The 23924-nt window shown below is 38.0% G+C and overlaps 1 protein-coding gene across 2 annotated transcripts in view; it reads right to left on the bottom strand.

Annotated features, from left to right (window-relative positions):
• Positions 1-23924, bottom strand: part of PDZD8 (PDZ domain containing 8) — a 101995-nt gene that overhangs the window by 50832 nt on the left and 27239 nt on the right. The window contains exon 2 of one of the 2 annotated variants that reach the window (XM_055247791.2): positions 15126-15248. The exons of the other annotated variant lie outside the window; for it this stretch is intronic. Within the exon in view, the coding sequence (XP_055103766.2) occupies positions 15126-15248 (123 nt within the window). The remainder of the gene's footprint in view (positions 1-15125; positions 15249-23924) is intronic. 2 annotated transcript variants of the gene reach the window in all.

Raw genomic sequence — 23924 nt, 5'->3', positions numbered from 1 at the left:
CCAGGTGAAGGTAATTGGATCGTGGGGACGGTTTCCCCCATGCTATTCTTGTGATAGTGAGACTCACAAGATGTGATGGTTTTATAAGTGTCTGGAATTTCCCCTGCTCGCACTCAATCTCTCTCCTGTCACCTTGTGAAGAAGGTGCCTGCTTCTTCTTCCCCTTCCACCATGATTCTAAGTGTCCTGAGGCCTCCTCAGCCATGCAGAACTGTGAATCAATTAAATCTCTTTTCTTTATAAATTACCCAGTCTTGGATATTTCTTTATAGCAACATGAGAACGGACTAATACACCTTCAATATCTAGCTTCATACAAGTCTCCAACTAAGAATAATAACTGCTCTGTTCTTTAATCCCTATAAGGTGAAGCTAGACAAATCAATATAAATTTCAAGAGACAAGTTTCACGCCTAATGTGTGGGCCACACAGAGTTCAGCAAATCACCCTATGCCATAACCAGAAACATTAAAACAGTGAACCAGGACAAGAAGTTGATAGCTTTGTGCTGTGGACAGCTTTTCCCAAGACTTTGGAACAAGCCTCCTCATCATAATGAGACTCTTACCTCTCTTAATGCCTTGCTTAAGCTTTCTTCTTTTGCTTGGCACAGGATAACGCTGTAATCAAAATTCCACAATCAAACAGCTTCTGTAGGTAACTTGATGAAGTGCTGGATCTGTCATGTCAAACCCAAATCTTTACATGACCTAAGAGATCCTTTAATATACCTAGTGGTTAACTTTAGCAACATCTCTAATACAACTGTTTGTTCAAATTGAACTAGTGGTCCCTTGCATAGAGTTAGACTTCTAGAACCACTCATTCTCTCTCCTTGTTTTAAATTAGCACAGTCATAGGAAGCTGGATAATAGAATTTCTACCTACTAGCTGAACAGGGAGGAATCTGTGCAGTTGCAGACACTTCTTGTTACACACGGATAAATACATCTGGTATTACAGAGACTCAGGTACAAAAAATTAACAAAAGGCGACTTGGTTAAAATGGGTAGACTTCTAATATAGCTCATTCTTTGATCTATCTGATTTGACTGGTTTGGTTCATGGGGACCTTGGTTAGGGAACACACTCCAAACTCTTCATACTATCCTTCTGATAGTAGTAGTCTCCCTATGCACTGTATTCTCTCAAATGTTTTGAATGTTTATATGCAGCCATTCGTCAAACGTCAAATGGTCTCTCTGGGCTGGAACAACAAAAACTCAAAGAAATGAGTGACCATGAGGACACTGTAATCTATGAATGGCATGTTGAAACTGGCAATGCAGAATGATAGAAACTGAAAGTAGCACTAATACCCTGAGTTTTGGTCAGACTCTCACCTAGGGGTACTAAAGGATCTCACCTAGGTGAGACTGTGACCAAATGAGGGGGATTGTTAAACAAAAATTATGGGAGGCCATTGTTTTGGACTAAGCTCCTGCATTAGGCCCTAACAAAACAGACCAAACCAAAATAGAGTCACTGTAATGTTAAATGCCATATAAGCAAATAGATGCCAAACAGACTAGTTTTTCCTGAAAATAGGTGATTCCGGTCTACCTGAGTTAGCATAAGTCAGTCCCCTGTGCTTTAACCTTTACCAAGAAGTAACTTACGTTAACCAATCAGGTTTTTTTTCTATTGTTCTGTTTCCTTATTTCCACCTTACCAAACCTACTGTTCTTTCTGCCATTGCCCAGTGGGAATTTTCATACTATTTGCAGAACAGAGGCTGTCCTGATTCATGAATCATGAATAAAAGTCAATTCAATCTATAATTTAATGTTCTAATTGTCTTTTGACAGGTGTTAGGGTACACGTTGCTTCACATACGTTTACTTTTTTCCATGATGAAAATATTTTGTCCAATTATTCTGAATTTGGTTTTACCTTTGAAATGGATATGGCTTTTACGAATTCTGATTTTTAGATTACTTTCTATTCTGTCACAGAATCATGCAACATTCACATCTTCTCTTCACATTTCTTCTGTTGAAGTATATATAAAGAACTGTAGCTTTTAGTGGATATTCAAATACTGGAAAACACCAACAAACATTATTACCACTCTAATAAAATAACATTAGTGTCTCCTACAAAGGTTAGCTTCACTAGACAGAAGCATCTGTCAAATCTGCCAATTTAAGGATTTGTTTTGCTCCAAAACTTATTTCTTGGAAAAAAAAAAAAGATTATTTCTTAAGATTTATATAAAGTATAATATGTGCACCAACTTATTTATTTTGTTTGCAAGAATGACTCCCATCAAAGTTATACCCAAGACTAACTGTTCAGAATGTGATTGTTTCTCTCCTACAAGTTCCAGATTTGGTTTCCGGGACCTAATTTCCTATGTCAGTGCTTCTTGTGCCTGCTTTTGACCTGACATCAATGGATTCCTTCAACCAGCAGTGACTCTATGTTGACTGTCAAGCTTTAATTCTCAGAAGAATTACAATATTCCACCCCCCACCCCCCGCATTTTCCTGATTTCTTAAGATCTCTCTCTCTTTTTTTTAATTATTTTTTTTGGAGACAGGGTCTTGCTCTGTCGCCCAGGCTAGAGTGCAGCACTGTGATCATGGCTCACTGCCACCTTGACTTCCCAGGCTTAAGCAATCCTCTCACCTCAGCCTCTGGAATAACTGGGACTACAGGCACAAGCCACCATGCCCAGCTAATTTTTTTTCTATGTTTTTGTAGAAAGAAGGTCTCACTATGTTGCCTCAAACTCTCTTTACCAAAAAGTAACTTACGTTAACCAATCAGTCTTTTTTTTGTCCTATTGTTCTATTTCCTTGTTTCTACCTTACCAAACCCACTGTTTTGCCAATGCCCAGTGGGAATTTTCATTCTATTTGCAGAACAGAAGCTGTCTTAATTCATGAATCATAAATAGAAGCCAATTAGATCTATAATTAAATATAATCCTCCCTCCTCAGCCTCCCAAAGTGTTGGGATTATAGGCGTGGGCCACAGCACCGGGCCTTGACTGATATCTCCTCTTGATATGTGAAAAACATGGAAATTTCTGAAGAAGTGCCAGAAAGGAGTTCCCACTGGAAACGTGAGTACCAGCCAGTTAGGTGAATATAGACGACATTTGCTTTAGCTTAAGGTGAACTATAATCTCTACATTTAAACGAAAGGATCGCTTTTCATTTCACATTTCTTACAGTTCAATCTTAAACAAAGACAGGCTTTCCATTCAAATTATATAATGACCAGAAGCAAGCAGTAACAATCACTGGCTAATAAATATTTTGCATAAATATAAACAATCAACATGTGTTAAATACGCAAGAAATGAGTATAAATAAATTTCTACTATTACTACTTCCAAAGGGAAGTCAGTACTACTAAACAAAAAAGCAAAAGAAATTGCCTTTTATCTCCCCTAAATTGCCCTCTATCTCCTGAAAGAGCTATTACCTCTGTGAAATTTCTTACCAAGTTCAAAGTATTCTCTTAAAGGCAAAGGTATGTTGAAACCTTCCAGTAAGCATAAATACAAACACCACCTAGAAACATGTTAAGATAGTTTACATGATTAACCCATTTATACCGAAGGTTGAAAAATTTTTTTTATGAAAAATCAGACCTTGGCGATGACGTTGAGCAGTAGGATATAAATAACTCCCACAAGCTTAGAGTTCCAATAATGGAACACTAGGTATAAATGGATTAAAGATCAAACCAATGAGAAAAGGAAAGTAATTCCCAATGCTCCTGCTATAAGAAAGTCATTTCTACAAAAAAAAGTACAAAATGATGGGGGGTGGTGGCTCATGCCTGTAATCCCAGCACTTGGGGAGGCCAAAGTAGGTGAATACCTTGAGGCCAGGAATTCAAGACGAGCCTGGGTAACATGGCAAAACTCCGTCTCTACAAAAAATACAAAAAGGAGTTGGGCATGGTGGTGTATGCCTGTAGTCCTAGCTACTCGGGAGGCTGAGGTGGGAGGATTGCTTGAGCCTGGCGGGTGGAGGTTGCAGTGAGGCAAGACCAAGACACTGAATTCCAGTCTTGGTGACAAAATGAGACCCTGTCTCAAGAAAGGAAGGAGGAAGGAAGGGAAGGAAGGGAAGGAAGGAAGGAAGGAAGGAAGGGAGGGAGGGAGGGAGGGAGGGAAAAATCTGTTTTGTTTTTTTTCCTTTGGTGACTAAACTTAATTTGAAAGGAAAACCCTGCACCTGAAGGGGGTCAAATACCACTTTACCTGTTGTTAAAAGAATCAGGCTTAGTTGACCTTTTATACATGCTCACCTCCTCTCTATATTCCCAACCCCCCTCAGAAACATCCTTATGCAGAACTCAATTTTCCTCAATTTTCATGACTTCCAAATCTAATCTTCAGTCCTCATTTTCCCCCTGCTATCTCTAAAACCCCAAGAGTTTGCAGAACACTCCTACAGGGAAATCTAACCATGCCTTACTACTTAAGATATGTAAAATCAAATTCATCTGCCTTTGAAATGAGTACCTCTATTTCCCATCCAGTCCTGGAAGGTAACTGTGTCTTGTTCTTTCTATCCTACAACATGCAGAAAATAATCACTACTTGCTGAGCAGATCAATGTCAATGGATACATAACTCTCCTACACTCAGATCCTTAGAGTTCCTTTGCCTCCCCTGCCTATTAACTCATCCATATATTCAGTCACTCACTAAACCCTGTCCTAGTTATCCCATGTGTCCCTTCCTTCCTGTTCCTATTAACACATATCTATGAGGCATTTACCTCCTCACCTTTAACCCACAACACCTCTTAAATTTGTCTCTGGGACTTCAATCTCTATATATATATTCAATCTACTCCATAAATATGCAGACTTTTCTTAGTATTACCTTCATTAACTTTTCTCTGATTAAAGGATCACCATTGTAACTTCTTTTGCCAGCAAATTTGGCCCTGAGACATCTACACTTCATTCAGACAAGACCTGGAAAATACAATTCTCATTCTCTTTTATCTTACGGCTCTTTTTCCAATTACCTAAAATCTACAATCCATCTAGTTTCCTGAATCTTATCCATGAAGTTTTCCATGGTAGTCTCAATTCAAAAATACTTTTTCCTTGCACTAAGTTTCTATACTACCTATCACTTAAGCCTCAGTTCAAATTAGACAGCCTCATATAGTTGACTTATTTATGCATTTGTTTTTGTCTGTTAGCCCTAACTACATGTTAAGTTTCTAGAGGGCAGACACTGAGCTCCACATTTTTTGTGTTCATCGTAGTACTTAGACAAAATGCATTCACTATTGATGTTGGAACGACTGGTGGTAGTGTGGTAGTAGCAGTAACAGTTGAAGCAGCTAACATTTACTGTAAGGACAATTCTAAGAGCTTTACATTTATTATTTAATTTTCACAATTACTCAAGGAAATAGGTAATAGTATTACCCCTAATTTACACATTAGAAAACTGAACACAGAGAGGTTGAGTAACATGCCAGACATTACACAGCTAATAAATGAAAAATCTGGACTATGTAAGTTGAGACAAATGGGTTGAAAAAATTTTGAAAGAAAGAGAAAATAAAGGCAGTTGTCTTTTGGTTAAAATCATAAATGCTACCCGTGAATAAAATACATTAAAAGCACTGATTATCAAAGACACAATCCTCTTTTAAATTATTATTTTCTGACCACAGTTCATTTTTGCTGAAGGTACTGTATGAGTGTGTAGCATACCAATACAGCATTTAAAACATTTTGGAGTATGAAAAAGAGCACTGGTATTATGTCAGCTGTGTTCCTACTTAGTTTTCTTACGTTCTTTTACAACTCAGACATCAGAAGAATTAAAGAGCTATATTTTGTAATATGAAACAGTAGTGGAGGTATACAATTACAAAAGAAACAAGGCTATTTTCCAGCATCACAACCTTAGGGAAAAGGATATGGGGAAGAAAAGAGAACCTATATAAACACAGGAGGGAGAAATTCCAAATTTGGAATCTTTTGAAAAGTCTGCATCTAGTCAAAAGCAACCCAATTATGCGGAAGATTCTTTATATCTGAGAGAAATGTATAAAAACTAATGGAAAACATCACTCAACTTTTATTTAACTGCATATAGGATGATCTTTACAGGAACTTGGTTCATCTGGTAGAGTTATGTCTAAATTTACACAGAATTACACAGCTTTAAAGACTTTGAGGAATAATATTCAGCAACAATTCCAAGTAATTCCTTCTGGTTTTCAAAAGCATTCATTTTGAGTGTAACTTTTCCTTCACACAAATTTAAATGTCTTATGCTTGAGCTAATTTTCTCTTATCGCTCCCTCCAAGAAAAAAAAAAAAACAGAACTTCAGCCTTCAGCTAAAAAATACTTCATTATTATATACATTTCTGCATCCCTTGATCTTTCTGAAAAGGTAATTTATTTTAAAAATAATGCTTTGCCCTAAAACATGTTAAAATTTTCCAAAACCTACACTTCTAACATAATATAAAAGTTTTCAGAACAAAAATAATTTTTATTCTGTAAGGTTTTTTTTTTTTTTTTTTTTTTGAGACTGAGTTCTGCTCTTGTTGCCCAGGCTGGAGTGCAATGGCGCCATCTTGACTCACCGCAACCTCCGCCTCCCGGGTTCAAGTGATTATCCTGCCTCAGCCTCCCGAGTAACTAGGATTACAGGCATGTGCCACCACGCCCGGATAAGTTTTGTATTTTTAGCAGAAACAGGGTTTCTCCATGTTTATCAGGCTGGTCTTGAACTCCTGACCTCAGGTGATCCACCCACCTCGGCCTCCCAAAGTGCCGGGATTACAGGCGTGAATCACCATGCCTGGCCTCTGTAAAGTTTTTTTAAAAAAGGATACGGGCCAGGTGTGGTGGCTCATGCCTGTAATCCCAGCACTTTGGGGGGGCCAAGGCAGGCAGATCACTTGAGGTCAGGAGTTTGAGACCAGCCAGGCCAACATGGTGAAACCCCCATCTCTACTAAAAATACAAAAATCAGATGGGTGTGGTGGCGGGTGCCTGTAATCTCAGCTATTTGAGAAGTTGAGGCAGGAGAATCACTTGAACTTGGTAGGCACAGGTTGTGGTGAGCGGAGATTGCACCATTGCACTCCAGCCTGGACAGCAGAGCGGACTCTGTCTCAAAAAAAAAAAAAAAAAAAAGATATGGAGGCAGAATAAGATAACAGAAAGACTGAGGAACTCTGGAGTTAGACAAAACTAGATTCAAATTCCAGTGGTACTGAGCAAGTAACTTGTGGATCTCAGTTTATCTATAAAATGGATATAATAACACTAATCTTGTAAAGATGCTCTGAGAGCTGAAAATAATACATGCAGTAAAGTACCTACATATTGCAGATAATAAATAAGTACAACTAATAATACAATTATTTGTAGAGCCATACCCCAAATATCTTCAGATTTAGCTAGATACTTCTCCTTAAAAAAATGTCAAAACATTACAATAAAGGCAGGTAATATAAGAAGCACCCACATACCAACTACTCACGAAAAAAGCAAATATTATTATTTAGCCTCATTTGTTTCAAATGGATTTTTTTAAGTTATATTCAAGCCAAAATAACCAAACAAATTTAATCAAACTCAGTGCTAAAATAAACGGGATTCATAGACAAATGCAAACTGGAAATATTTTGAAGTTATAACTTCTAAAATAGCTCCTCTTGTAAATGAATTTCAAAATTTCATATTAACAGCCTTCCCTACAGAACTAAATATTTCACTTTAAAATATGAACATAATGCTATTTAAAGGATTGATTCCCTATTTCTCTCTTCTGTCAAACTTCTACCTTGAAAATGCTTCACCTAATATGTGAATCAAGACCAGATGACAACACTAAAAAAGAATTTAATCACATAATTAAATGATTTTCTTTGCCTTAAAAGATCAATGTAAAACTATGTATTTCTGGTTCCAGAATGATGTCAAGAGTGGTGACAGAGTTTTGAGTCTCCCCAAAACCCCCCATAAAAGGACAAAAAGCAATGAGGAAAACAAAAGCAAAATTCAACAACATGTACAACAAAATGAGGCGGCCAATACTTTAACAGTAGTGAAGTGTCACTCAAATTCTTCCACAGATTGTAATTATAAAAACTGGATAAACAAAATTTTTTATCACATTTAAAGATAATGAAAACCTTCCAAATGTAGACAGAGGCCTGCTTTGAGATTAATATTTCAATTATCAAAAAACTGCAGCTGCAGGCAGGGCACAGGGCTTCATGCCTGTAATTCCAGCACTTTGGGAGGTTGAAGCTGGTGGGCTGCTTGAACCCAGGAGTTTATGACTAGCCTAAGCAACAGGATGAAACTCTTTCTCTACTAAAAATACAAAAAATTAGCCAGGTGTTGGTGTCACATGCCTGTGGTCCCAGCTACTTGGGAGGCTAAGGTGGGAGGATCGCTTGAGCCCAGGAGGTCAAGGCTGTGGTGAGGCATGATTATGTAATTGCACTCCAGCTTGGGTGACAGAGCAAGACCCTGTCTCAAAACAAAACAAAACAAAACAAAACAAAACAAAACAAAACTCCTAATGAGCTCGGATGTTACATTTAGCAGATCAAGGCTTCAATGCAGCCATCATATATATACATATATATATATACGTATATACACACATATGTATACATATATATACATATATATACACATATATATACATATATATACACATATATATACATATATATACACATATATATATATAGTTCAAAAAACTGACAGAACATTTGTTCAAAGAATTAAAGGAAAACATAATGAATGAACAAATAGGAAATAGCAACATAGAAATGAGAACTATACAAAACAGAAATTCTAGAGCCAAAAAGTGTAATAAATGAGATTAAAAATTCACTAGATGAGCTCAACAGAAAACTGGAGATAGGAGAAGACTCAGTGAACCTGAAATTAGATCATGTGAATTACTCAATCCAAAGTATACAGAGAAAAAGACTTTAAAGAAACAAACAAATAAACAAGCAAACAAACCAAACCTCAGGGGACCTATGGGAAAATGAAATGGCCCAACATAATACGTAATTTAGAATAAGAGAGGTGGAAAAAAAGACCAAAACAACTGAAAAAAAAAAAATAGCCCAAGCTCCCAAATTTGGTTGTAAACATTAATTCATATATCCAAGAAGCTAACTGAAATGGAAGCAGGAAAAAAACACAAAGAAAGCTCCCTTAGACATCGTCTAAGTGCTGAAAGCCAAACATAAAGTAAAAGGTTGGAAAGCAGCCAGAGAAAAACAACATGTTACATATGGAGGAAGAATAAAATAAGTTGCTGACTTCTCATCAGAATATGGGATTGACATAGCCAAAGTGCTGAAGCAACAGATGAAAGGAAAATAAATTTCCAGGTAAGTAAAAAATGAGATAATTTGTTGCCAGCAGACCTACATAACAAGAAGGGCTAAAGGAAGTTCTGCAGGGTAAAGGGAAGGAATACCAGATGACAATTTTGATATAAAAGAAGAAATAAAGGGCAACAGAAATGGTAAATATACAGTAAATGTAAAAACAACCCACCACTACCAAAGTTTGTTCTTCTTTTAATTTCTTTAAAGGACAGATAACAGTTTAAGGCAAAAATATAACACCACTGATGGTTTAATAACCTATATACCATCAGTATATCTTTTTGTATAGTTCTGGGTTTGCAGAAGCATGTTAATACTCTACATATTTAAAAGCAAAAATCAGTAAGGATGAAGAAAAGTAGGAGTTGGGGGAGACTAAATCTGAAAGCAATCTGAAACAAACCCAACTATATTTTAAATGAACACCATAATCACACCAAAGAGGAAAAATAACTCTAAATAATTTCAGAACACAGTACTTGACCCCATATTCCCTCAATCTTGGGCAGGGTAAGGGAGAATTACAAAGGAATCCTGAACTCTTTGTATTATGTTTTTTGTACTTTTATGGACAACGCATTCTGAAACTAATTAAGATTATTATAGGATTGAGCAAATGAATAGAAGTGCCGATGTTGTTGAGAGCCATGAAGTAAGAATTGGAGGAAGAACCAAAGCAAGGAACAATTCCATAAGGATGAACTAGAATTGGAGGTACAGGTTTGCGCATTCTTTATCCAAAATGCTTAGGACCAGGAGTGTTTCAGATTTTGGAATATTTGCTTATATTTAATGAGATATCTTGAAGATGAGACCCAAGTCTAAACACAAAATTAATTTGTTTCATATACACTTTATAGCCTGAAGGTAATTTTATACAAAAATACTGTTTCCTGCATGAAACAAAGTTTGTGTACAGTGAACCATCAGAAAGCAAAGGTGTCAGGTGTGTATTTTCCACTTGTGGCATCATGTCAGCACTGAAAAACACCCAGATTCCGAAGCATTTGGGATTTCAAAATTTTCAGATTAAGGTTGCTCAACCTGTATTGGGTGAAGTCATGATTTCTAAATTACGTATGTGTATGCATGTGTAAGTATTGATACATGATATATTTCCTAAGTGTCCTCTGAAGAGGTCTATGAATATATGAAGCAGCAATAAACACACCCAACATTCAGATCTTGGTTTCTATTAATAATACCATCCTTTACTAAAATGAACTAGGCAGCTGGTCATGGTGGTACATGCCTGTAGTCTCAGCTAAAAACAAAAAGAATTGGGGCTCTTTGGAAAAATAGTTGTTCTGGGACCGTGGCAGAGAAGATAGAAGATAAATGCAGAACAGCTTGTTATACCAGAAAGTAATGAAGTCTCAAAAAAGGACAAAAAAAAAAAGATAGGGTCATATCACACAAAGGATCCATCTTGAGGGGGTTCCTACTGGCCAAATCTGAGACAATTTAGACACCAAAATAATTAAGGACAGTAAAGAATTATAACCATTGAGAAAAATAAAAATTCATGGGTCAATGGTGACAATAAACTAAGAATAAGGGAAGACTCTTGGTAACAGAATAGAATGTCAACTGTTGTGGTTTTCTGTATTTGTGTTATATTTAACATTTAAAACTTAAAAAAAAAAAAAGATGTAATATTGAAATCCAGTGAGACCAAACACCCTAGCTGGGCATGGTGGCAGGCGCCTGTAGTCCCAGCTACTTGGGAGGCTGAGGCAGAAGAATGGCGTGAACCCAGGAGGCGGAGATTGCAGTGAGCAAAGATCATGCCACTGCACTCCAGCCTGGGCTACAGAGTGAGACTCCATCTCAAAAAAAAAAGAAAAAAAAAAAAAAAGATCTAACTAACCCATAAAGTTTCCTTTGTTGTCTTAGCTGCCAGAAAATTGATTTCTTTTCCATGTTTTTGATCTAATATATCTTCTGCTTAAGTACACATGGTTACATGTTTTCTTTGCAAAATATCTCAAATATCTTCTATCCTTAAAGACAGAAGATAGACTATAAATTATACATTTAAAAATAATCATCTTAACCATCTGATTGCAACACTAATGTGAAATAATTTCACCTAACAGCAGTACTACAAACAACCATTGTATTCATCTGTGGTTAAAAAAAATCAGCTTTCATCAACCCAAAAAGACATGCAATTGTTCAGAATGACTGCTTTTTAAAAAATACTTGACAAAAGTGAAATATGAAAACCAATTTTTACACATAATACTGCCTTTCCACCCTAAAGCTATTGCTTGGGAAATGCAAAACAGTATTTCAGATAATTAGGAAAGAACCTCCCTTTACAATATGAGACCTTTTAAATTAATAAAATTCAAATTCCAATTCTCACAAACAAATATGTAAGAAAAAACATGCCATTTTTTCTTCACAGACACTGCAATGATTATCTTGAGACATAATAATAGAAGTTACATCTACTGTAGGCATCCTATATCGTAGGCACTGTGGGTAGTTACCTATCTCTGATTACAATTACCAGCAAGGTAGCTCCCTTGCCCATTTTACAGATGTGTAACTTGCCTAGTGACACTATATAAGGGCATATGGCTAGACTGAATTCAGTGCTTTCTATAACTCAAAAGTCTATGTTATTCCACTTTATATGAAGTAATACGCATTTTTTTGGTCCTTCTTCCAAAAAGAAAGCACCGTTATTTGTGCTTTCATTTTCTCTAGTGCCTCTTTTTGCTTCAGGAATTAGAATAAAACACACAAGCTGAATTTATATTCAAAATGAGATTAATAATTGAAATAAAAATGCTTAGGTTACAGTAATGTCCTCTTTAGTTTGAATCCTATAAACTTAAAATCTACCTGAACAGAGTTTTCTGTTTTTATACTAAGAAAAAAGTTTACAAGAAAAACAATAATGTAAGTTTTTAACGGAAAGAATGCTAGGACTTAATACGAAGACAAAAAAGCAGGAATGAGTTGAGACTTATTCTCGCCTTCATACACAAATAATCCTTAAACTATGTACACAATAACACAGTACCACAACACTGAGTAACTTTTACATGTTGGATTTGTAAAAATGGTGCAAGGAAATCTCTTTAGATAGTGTACTTGTTCCCAAGATGAATCTATCACTTGGGGAAAGGTGCTGGCTACATAACCTAAGCCGACAGTTACATAACTTAAGAACAGACATTAAAAAAACTATTTTTCCATGTTTTTCCCTTCAGCCTAATTATGTACTCTCTAAAAATACTGGACCGTAATTTTTGACAAGGTGATAAATAAAACAACATAAACAAGTGTATAGTGAATAGCTGGGCTATCACCTTGACCCCTGTCCATCATCATCAACCCAGTTCCTTCCCTGTATATCCCATAAAAATTCTTACTGGTTTCTCATCTATCCTTTCAGAGATTTATTACACAGTTCCTTATTAAAATAAAGTTGGTTACAGGTACTTCACACATTCTAATGTTTTTCTTTTCATTTATCTCAACTTAACATGACCTAAAGAATGTCTGGCTATACTTTCTCAATGCCTTACATGCAGTCTTTGATTCCTGTAGCAAGGCTTTAAGTGAGCAGTACTGCAGGTAAAGCAAAAATGTGGTGAGCAAAGCTGACACCAAAGCTAGTGGTTAAATAGCTACAAGCTAACAGACATATAATCAATAACTAACTCCACCAGCAACATTAAAGCAAATGAAGTAGTATTTTCTAAATACCTAGCATAGTACCTATTATATCTATTTTACTGTATACTGTAGTTCCTTTTACAAAATAGACAACATATTTAGTCTTTTTTTGATTTAAAAAAAAAAAGGGATTCTTTGTCTACCAGGCTTTCTAACATAATGATACACAATCCTGAGTCACCCTGGACTTAACAACAACAACAAAAAAGATTAAGTATATTATTAGTATACTCAAAACTAACCTAACCATTAGCAAGGATACAAATGTATTAGATATAAAATATAACCTGTGTGCTCAAGTACTTAATTGTATTATGGGTTGGACATAAAAATAAAAGTCATATGTACCAAGTAAGTGGTACAAACAAGTGTCAAAGAAATGTAGCCGGAGGATAGTATACTTGTACTTGGAATGATGAGACACATTAAGAAGGTAGCTTTTGAGCCAAACCAAGAAAGGTTGGCTTCATGGAGCAGAGAAGGGGGCCAAGAAAGCAGCAACTAGTCAATACAATGGGCTTGGTGCTTTAAAATATTTAAGTAGGGAATGGCAAACTACAGCTTATGGTCTAAATTCAGTCCACTGCCTGTTTTGTATAACCTGTGGGCTACCAATGGTTTCTATGTTTTTAAATGGTTAAAAAGTGTCAAAAGAATATTTTATAACATATGAAAATTATGAAATTCATATACAAAGTCTTGCTGGCACACAGCCACATTTGTTCATTTACACATTATCTGTGACTGCTTCTGTACTGCAAGGCAGAGTTATATAGTTGCAACAGAGACCATGTGAATCACAGCCTAAAATGTACTATCTGGCCCCTTAGAGAAAAAGTCTGCCAACACCTTGCCTTGGGAAGGCCTATGTAGCTGAAGCACTATGAATGAGGGGCTGGGTGGAGGATGGTGAGACTGAAGCTGGAGAGCTAAGAGGAACCTGTGTGTCATGGTGAGGATTTGGGTCCACATCCTAAGAGTAATGGGGAAGCTGTTAAAGAGTTTTAAGTAGCAGACTGACAATTAGATTTGCATTTTGAAAAGATCATGCTGGTTGTTACATCGGGGACCAGAGGACTAGGAGATATGAAGGCTAGTATAGTAAGTAGTTCAAGCAAGATATGAATATAGCTTAAACTTTGGTGCTGGCAAAGTAAAACAAGGAGCCTAGGCAAGATTATTTCTGAGATCGCTTCCAGTAAAACGCTAAAAAGCCACAGTGGTTCAAAGTCTAGTTTTGCAACTTTCCTGAGTGTTTCCAATTATCACAAACAATTCTCAAAACTGCTTTGCTAGGTGACAAAGATTCTTTGCCAGGACAAAGATTCTTTGCCAGGCCAAACTTTATTGAGGTTTCTGAATCTTCTGCTAGGCCCATCTGTCCAGTTTTAGCAAAGAACTCTGTGAAGTCAGTTTAGCAAGAAACCCCTATCCCTGATATCTGATCGTCCTTACCATCCTCCATGATGTCTGATCACCCTGGACTGTTTTTAGCAAGAAAACAGTCAGGTCGGTTTAGACAAAATCTCCTTTACCCTTGATGTTTCCTCTTAGTAAGTTTCCATCCACTGATCCCACATTGCTTCTTGGCAACAAATTTCCACCTGCCCATGCTGTATTCAGAGTTGAGCCCAATCTCTCACCCTCTTCAAGACCTCACTGCAGTGGCTGCTATACTTATCATGATGGTCCTGAATAAAGACTTCCTTACTCTGCTTTAACAAGTATCATTGAGTAATTTTCTCTTTAACATAGGAACAGCTCCCCAATAGGTAGAATAAGTTAAAAATAAGCCAGCAGAGCATTATGCATCTAAATAGTGTCAGAATGACTACAGAATAAATGCCCCTCCCTCCATTAAAACACTTTCTAAAATATGATTTATATTTGTCAAAGTTAGAAAGGACTACTTTTATGATATTAAATTTACAATTAAAGAATTTACAGGTAAATAATATAATTTAAATGAACACACAACACAAATACTGCTTAGGAATATTTTCACTGCACTGTTTTTCCCATAACTTAGTAAAGACAAAACAAAGAACGTACCTGCTACATTCTAACAATGTAACTTTAAGACGGCCTTCAGTAAGTGCCCATTGTTGTATATGGAGATGCTCTTCATCTTCTTCAAATCCTTGCAAGGTCTGGTATGGAAAAAACGGCTTAAACCTGACAAAAGTAAAGATAAGTCTAAATGTCTGAATAATAAACACCACAGTTTAAAGCATAACAAAACCCACCTGTACAAAAACACAAAGCAAAATGAACACCTAATACTACATGTGCTCTACAAAACCAAAGCTTACCACACTCCCTCATAACTGGCAGCAAACGGTGCCTTCGCTATGGCACCCATAAGTCTTGGTTTTTTGGTATGCCCCCATTGATAAGGCAAGAGAGAACAAAGAAAAGAAAAATCTAGAGGCAGCAAGTAGGCCATGACGTTTAGGTGGGGCAGGAGAGAGACTGTTTGTGAACCAGATGGGAAGAGTGTTCCTACAGTACAAGATCAAAGTTCAGAATGCATGTTCCATGGAAATAATATACAGTCCCCTTGGTATCCATTGGGGATTGGTTCCAGTACTTCCCAAGGATACCAAAATCCAAGGATGCTCAAGTCTCTAATATAAAATGGCCCAGTATCTGCATTATACACATTCTCCCATATGTTTTGAATCATCTCTAGATTACTTATAACACCGAATACAATGTAAATGCTATGTAAATAGTTGTTAAGACTATATTGTTCAGAGAATAATGACAAGGAAAAAAGTCTGTACATGTTCAGTGCAGATGAAATTTTTAAAAAATATTTTCAATCCACAGTTGTTTGAATCCATGGATGAGGAACCCATGGATGTGGAGCCCACGAATACAGAGAGCTGACTATAATAGACAGTGATTAGTACATGATAACGATGACTGTAATAGCAACATCAACAACAATTAACACAGCAGAGGTACTCATTAGAGATGTTTACTATTTGCCAGGCAGTATGCTAAGTGCTTTTTACATGCATTATCTTATTTAATGCTCACAACCCTGAAGAGGGCAATATTATTGGCTCCTCTCTCCAGATGAAAAGAATGAAGCTTAGGAAGGTTAACAAGTTTGTTCAATTTTACAAAGTGAATGGCAAAACCAGAATTCAAGCTAGTCTGATTCCAAAGTCCAACTACATAACACCTCAGTTACCTATGAATTATTCAGGCATTCATGTGTTCATCACTAATATTGTTGTTTTTATAGAGAAGTTTGTGCTGAGTTATAAACTGTAGGTTTTAAAAAACTTTTAATTTAAAACACAACTCATACTCCTCCATTAAAGCTAAAGAAAAAGAAAATGAAAGAAAATTGGGCTTAAAGCCCTATGGGTTTCAATTCACCCTACACATTGTCACTAGCCACGATATCTACTTGCTCAGAAAGTTTTAGTGGCTTCTTACTGACCACACACACAGATACACACACACACACACACACACACACACACACACACACACACACGGTCAAAAGTTCTTGGTTTCACATTTAAGGTCCACCACAATTAATGTTCCTTTTTTATTTTTATTTTTTCTTGAGACACAGTCTTGCTCTGTCGCCCAAGCTGGAGTGCAGTGGCACGATCTTGGCTCACTGCAACCTCTGCCTCCTTGATTCAAGCTAGTCTCTTGCCTCAGCCTCCCAAGTGGCTGGGATTACAGGCATGCACCACTACACCTGGATGATTTTTGTTATTTTTAGTAGAGATGGGGTTTTGCCACGTTGGCCAGACCAGTCTTGAACTCCTGACCTCAAGTGATCTGCCCGTCTCGGCCTCCCACATGGCCTCCCAAAGTGCTGGGATTATAGGCCTGAGCCACCACACCCAGCCCACAATTAATCTTTCTAATCATATATTCCCTTAATATAAACATTCCAATCTAGAAAGTCACCTCATATGCCCAGAAGACATTATGAATATTCCCGCCTTCAGGCCTTTCATACCAACTGGAGGTTTTCCCAGATTCCTCAAAGCCTGTCCAAATCCTCCCCTCTTTCGCACTCGGCCATACATGCTGCTTTCACTCTTCTCTATCTTGCAGTCCTCTAAATTGCTGTGCATTTATGCCTTAAAATGTCAAATATGACTTAGTCTCACAATTCTCTGCATCCACCATCACATACCTGACGGGATGTTTCACACACTATCAGGATTTGAGTATGTGTTGCGCTGATTTACAAACAGTTAACACTGAAACTGAAATAAAACACTTAGAAAGTATCAATAGCCTACTATAGTTTATATTGAAAGAAACTAATAGAGGGGGTTAAATGCTGTTTTATGTTTTCCCAGTAAATAAGATTAAAGAAAAAAATTTTAAGGAAACGTTAAGTAGGGACACAGGCGATGCTCAGTGCTTTTCTCCTGTTTCTAAACTAGTATGGAAAGCAGGAAGCCCCCTGAGTTTCTCCCAACTAAAACGCTTATTTGCATTTGAAGTCATTTGATTCAGACAGACTGGCATCAAATTTTTAGAGGGAAAAAACTAGTAACTAAATTTATATCAATATAATGTTGTAGCTGGGTGCTTTTAACACACAGTCCTTATGACTCCTGAAAAACATATAACTCTGTCACTTTGTAAAAAAATTATAATCATCATATACACTAGAAACTTTGAATTTAATAATCCAAGTTAGCTAAATCACAACTGCTCTAAGAACCAGCTTTTCTTGTCAAATATAAAGTCAAAATTCAATAAAAAAATTTCTCACAGGAGTATGAGTTGAATGTTATATGGAGTAAAGTCTAATTTGGGTTTATTAATGCTCAGGGGGTTTTGCTAAGAGTGTTTATGCACAAAAATAATCTAAAATCAGAACAATGTATTCCATTTTAAATGAATATACTAAACAGTGGGATAAAGCATGAACATGTTCGGCAAGCCAATAAATAGAATCCACACATTAACATTCTCTAAGAACATTTGATTTTCAGAATCCAAACAATGAAGCGGGCTACCTCTATCACTTTCTTTTATCTTCCTATTCCATCATATGATCTTTCTTCAAAATCCATTAGTCTTTATTTCCTAATTAACCTATTAACTCAAAAATGTCAGTTTTCTCACTCAGGCTTCCCCCGAAAACAGTCTTAACAAACTACCTGTACTTCCTCCTATAGAAAACTTAAAAACCCGAACTAGGAAGATCGACTTTAAGGATGACAGTATGAAGAGCCCTGTTGATCTGCTCCCCAGTGAAATTCGTGAAAATTATTTCAAACCAAAACATTTACAGCCTCTGGAAATGGTCTTAAGAGCAAACACCAAATTTTAAAAATCTACTTAAGAAAATCTACGACAATTTGATAAGAAAGCCAAGTTGGTGGTGTTTGAACCCTGTTTCCCCAACAAGCTCAGGGTGGCAGAGACTCCACGCTAGACTTCTTTACTTTTTATTTTTTATTTTTTTGAGACGGAGTCTCGATCTGTCGCCCAGGCTGGAGTGCAGTGACACGATCTCGGCTCACTGCAAGCTCTACCTCCTGGGTTCATGCCATTCTCCTGCCTCAGCCTCCCGAGTAGCTGGGACTACAGGCACCCGCCACCACACCCGGCTATTTTTTTGTATTTTTAGTAGAGACGGGGTTTCACCATGTTAGCCAGGATGGTCTCGATCTCCTGACCTCGTGATCCACCCGCCTCGGCCTCCCAGAGTGCTGAGATTACAGGCGTGAGCCACCATGCCTGGCCACTCCATGCTAGACTTCTATTGCCAGGAACACAGGGCTCCCTCATCCCACAGCTCTCATTTGGTAGGCTTTCTCCCTGGGAGGAGGAGGATACGAACATTTCTCATCTAGCCTCCAGTCACCTGTTACTTCCAGGCAAGTTCAGTCAAGAGGAGGGGGCTTCCTTCATTGACCCAGCCCCCACTCATGGAATGGAGGGTCTACCTTGGGCACAGAACACTGAGAATACTGGAGCCCTGACTGTCTTGCCCTAGCTCATGAGGAAGTGGTTCCATAGTGGGAAAGGCAAGCCAAGAGGACCTCAGGCTACTCCATCCCCAATCTAGCACTCAGCTCCTAGAGTTGTGGTATCACCCAGAGAGAAGCCTGCAGTAGTCTTCACCCCTAGCTCCAGAGACCTGGTTCTGATTATTTTGCTAAGGGGAAAAGGAGAGGGAGAGGCAAGTCAGAAACAGATTCTCCCAATCTCTTCCCAAAGGAATTAATTTCATTTACAATAGTCTGTGAAGAAGCTCAAAACTAAAGGCACTATCAAGAACAATGGAGGTTGTGGTGAAAAGCACATGTCTTCCCTCATGGATTTAAGGAAGACATATCCTAGGCTGTAGGCTGCTGTGCTCCTAGTAGAGAAACAGGAAATAAGATAGCTGGGAGGAGCCCTCCTGGGGTGAGAGCAAATATCAAACACTTATCCAAGAAACTATTCCTGAAGGAGGCACAATTTGATTGGAATAGTTTGTAGAAGAAGTTATGCCCCTGGGTGCTGTTAAAAGCAATAAGAGAGGCTGGGCGCGGTGGCTCACGCTTGTAATCCCAGCACTTTGGGAGGCCGAGGCGGGCGGATCACGAGGTCAGGAGATCGAGACCACGGTGAAACCCCGTCTCTACTAAAAATACAAAAAATTAGCCGGGCGCGGTGGCGGGCGCCTGTAGTCCCAGCTACTCGGAGAGGCTGAGGCAGGAGAATGGCGTGAACCCAGGAGGCGGAGCTTGCAGTGAGCCAAGATTGCGCCACTGCACTCTAGCCTGGGCGACAGAGCGAGACTCCGTCTCAAAAAAAAAAAAAAAAAAAAAAAAAAAGCAATAAGAGAGTTAACACTAGTTGGGGGGTGAGTGGGGTGGGTGTACTGTACTAAAATAATCCAGGCAGTCAACCTAAAAACAGACAAGCAAATATCAAGCTCTGGGTAAGGGGAGATCAGTATCTAAGTTTGCTACAATATATTATCTAAAGTGTCTGGTTTCCAAGAAAAAGTTATGAGACATACAAAGAAACAGAAAAGTATGACCCATACAGCAAAAAACAAAGAAAAAACAAAACAAAACAAACAAACAAAACACACACTGCCTGTGAGAAGGACCAGATGTTAGATTTAACAGAAAAAGATTCAAAATTTGTGGAGACCAAAGTTCTTATTTTCAGAGGAAGCCTTCAGGTAGTAGGCTTCAGAGAGAATAGGCCGTAAAATGTTTCTTATCAGACTTAAAGTCTGTGTCCATGTTAAATACGTCTCCATAAATATGTTCATGGAAAAAGACATGATTAAAGAACTATAGGGGTTCGGCTATAGGGGTTCGGCCAGGCGCAGTGGCTCACGCCTGTAATCCCAGCACTTTGGGAGGCCGAGGCAGGCAGATCACCTGAGGTCAGGAGTTCGAGACCAGCCTGACCAATATGATGAAATCCTGTCTTTACTAAAAATATAAAAATTAGCCGGGCATGGTGGCATGCGCCTGTAATCCCAGCTACTCGGGAGGCTGAGACAGGAGAATCGCTTGAACCTGGGAGGCGGAGGTTGCAGTGGGCTGAGATCGCACTCCAGCCTAGGCAACAAGAGTGAAACTCCGTCCAAAAAAAAAAAAAAAAAAAACTATAGGGAGGTATTATGACAATGTTACATTACATAGGGCATACCAATAAAGAGACAGGAATTGTAAAAAAAGAAACTATGAAACAAAAATAAAATTCTAAGCCCCCCCCAACCATCTGATTGGACTTCCTCCTCAGCCAGGGCACTCTTAAAATTTAATCTAAAAGAATGGTTCAAGTCATGATGGCAAATGGGGGTCAGACATGCCATGCCAGAGATGCCTCATTATACCCCTCCAGCATTAATAATACAGGAGTTATTAATAAGTAATTTTTAGGCAGCTAGAAAGGGTGAAAGTTCTCGGTGGAATTTTCCTTTAATAAAAAGCAGCCCCCAAATCATTTCTTCTCTAACAGAATGCAGCCACGGAAGTCAGGCATAATATGCAAACTAGGAGCTTTTCTATGTAAATGCCAGCAGCTGTACCTGGAAGCCAGGTACATTCAATATGGTGTCTCCTCCCCTCTTTTCCTTGTCTCCTGCCCTCTTTTCCTTGTCACTACTTTTAGGGTTTCCTGGCAGCCACCTGGTAAAACCACGTAGTAAAGGCATCACGGCCGCTGCCAGGTGCAGGCCTCATTTGTATAATAAAAAGGCTAGGGTGGGAGGGCCAGTCTTTTCGGGGCTATGTAAGTAGCACACCTGGTCAACCCAATCCCCTGAGCCCTATGCATATCAATCACTGCCCCCTCAAGCCTCTGTACAAAACCGATTGCTTTCCACCGTAAATCAGACACCCTCTTTTGGGCGACCCACTTTCTTAGCATGAGGAAGCTTTTTCTCTCTCTTTTCTTTTTCTATTAAACTTTCCTCTCCTAAACCCACCGCTCATGTGTGTCCCTGTCCTGAATTCTTTCTCCACCAAGACCAAGAACCAGGGTATATACCCCAGACAATGGAGCCGTTTCATTAACATCAACACAGATGGGGGACAGGACTCATTATACCCCTCCAGCATTAACACGGACACAGACTTTAAGTCTGATAAGAAACGTTTTACAACCTATTCTCTCTGAAGCCTACTACCTGAAGGCTTCCTCTGTAATAAATAAGAACGCTGGTCTCCACAATTCTTTATCTTAATCCAGACATTCCTTTCTATTGATCCCAGGTTTCAGAAAAACTCAACCATCAACCAGAAAATTTTAAAATCTACCTATAAGCTGGAAGATGCCCCCTCGAGTTGTCCTGACTTTCTGGAGCAAATCAATGTATTTCTTAAATGTATTTGATTGAAGTCTCATGTCTCCCTGAAATGTATAAAACCAAGCTGCACTCCTGATCACCTTGGGCACAAAGGACCTCCTGAGGGCTGTGTCACAGGCCATGTCACTCATATTTGGCTCAGAATAAGTCTCTTAAAATATTTTACAGAGTTTGACTCTTTTTGTGGACAAAAAAAAAAGAGGAAATTCTGTAGTCAAAAAGTACAATAAGTGAAATTTAAAAATTACAGAGGGATTCATAACAGTAGATACGAACTGGAATAAGAATTAGTGAAACACATAATGGGAGAACCAGAAGGAGAGAAAAGAGACAAGGGAGTAGGAAAAAATACCCCAAGAAATAAAACACGCAGCCAGTACGTCCTGAAGCCACAAGGATCAGATATTATATGATTCCATTCCTATGAAAATCCAGAATACAGAAATTTATAAAGACAGAAAAGTACATGAGGGGTTATTTAGGCCTGGGGGTAGGTAAAGGATTAGGAGGGTGATAGCTAAAGGTTATGGGTTTTCTTTTTGAGATGATAAAAATGTTCTAAAACTGACTGTGGTGATGGTTGCACATATATGTGAATATACTAAAAGCCAATTAAATTGTAAGCTTTAAACAGGTGAACCGTACAGCATATGAATTATATTTCAACATAGCTGTTAAAATGAAAACCAACAACCCTGCTACCCAGAAATAATTCTTCTTGTCACTGCTTTGATGTATAAATGTTTGGTTAGAATTATCTGATAAAATAATAGAATCATAAAATGGCACAGCTCCGTTAAAACAAATTATAGTCCCTTTTAATGCTTATGAAAAACAAACATTTATTGAAGGGCTACCAAACCAGATGCTGACTGTATAAAGCACTTTATTTGCTCACTTAATCCTTACAACCTCCAAACTAGGCATCAGCACACTGTACATAAGGAAACAGTCTTAAGAGATCTCACACCTAGTAAATGCTAGAACCAAAACTGGAACTTGTGTTAATCTGTGATGCCTTCCATAACAGAACTCTGAGTGGCTCTGGAGGCTGGAAGTCGAAGATCAGGGTACAGACAGGGTTGGGTTTTGGTGAGGCCTTTCTGCTTGGCTTGGCAATGGCTGCCTTCTCACTGTGTCCTCTCACAGCCTTTTCTCCACGTGCATATTCCTGTTCTCTCTCCCTCTTCTTATCTTATAAGGAAACCAGTTTTATCAGATTACTGCTCATCTTTATGATCTCATTTAATTAACCCCGATTACCTTGTTAAAAGCCCTATCCCAAATAGAGTTACACTGAGGGTTGCGGCTTCAACATATTTTATTAATTTTTGAGGGGAGCACAATTCAGTCCATAACAAAACTCATATGTAACTCCAGAGCCTGATCTACAGTCCCTTAACTGACTTGATTACCACCCTGTTTTCTGCTGGAATACAAGTTCTAAACCAAGTCTGAAGGAGCCTTACAAAGGACGCTCATGGATTTACATACATTACTATATTTGATCCTCACAATAGCATGGTATGGCAAGAATCACAAATCATTTTCTCATTTCACACAGTCCAGGGAGAACAAAAAGCTTGCTGAAGACTACATCCTTTTATTAAAAAGTTACATGAAGATACATGCCCACAAAATAAGGGCATAAAGCAAGACTGAAGAAAGTGATCCAAAACAGTGGATCTAAGTTAAGAGGGCAACGATGTCCTAAACCCAGATGACTGGTGTGTGGCAAGCCAAGAGAAAACCCGTTTGGGGCAGGTGATGAAAGCTCCAGGAAGGAAATCTCCAAGAAATAAGAGAAAATAAATAGGAGAGGCAGAAGGAATGAGAAGGGAAAGGAATACTCTGAAAATCTGAGTAAGGCAATTTGGTAAGAGAAAAAAATATTGCTTTGAATGGCACCAAGGTTACGAAACTGGAATATAGAGAAGGAAACATAAATCTGCACATTAGACAGTTCTGTAATAAACAGTACTTATATAGACATAATAATGTAAAAACACAGACCAAGGAAGACTTAACTA

This window comes from Symphalangus syndactylus, chromosome 2 (genome assembly GCF_028878055.3).
Source record: "Symphalangus syndactylus isolate Jambi chromosome 2, NHGRI_mSymSyn1-v2.1_pri, whole genome shotgun sequence".
NCBI classification, from domain to species: Eukaryota; Metazoa; Chordata; class Mammalia; order Primates; family Hylobatidae; genus Symphalangus; species Symphalangus syndactylus.
This window is presented reverse-complemented; position numbering and strand designations above follow the sequence as displayed.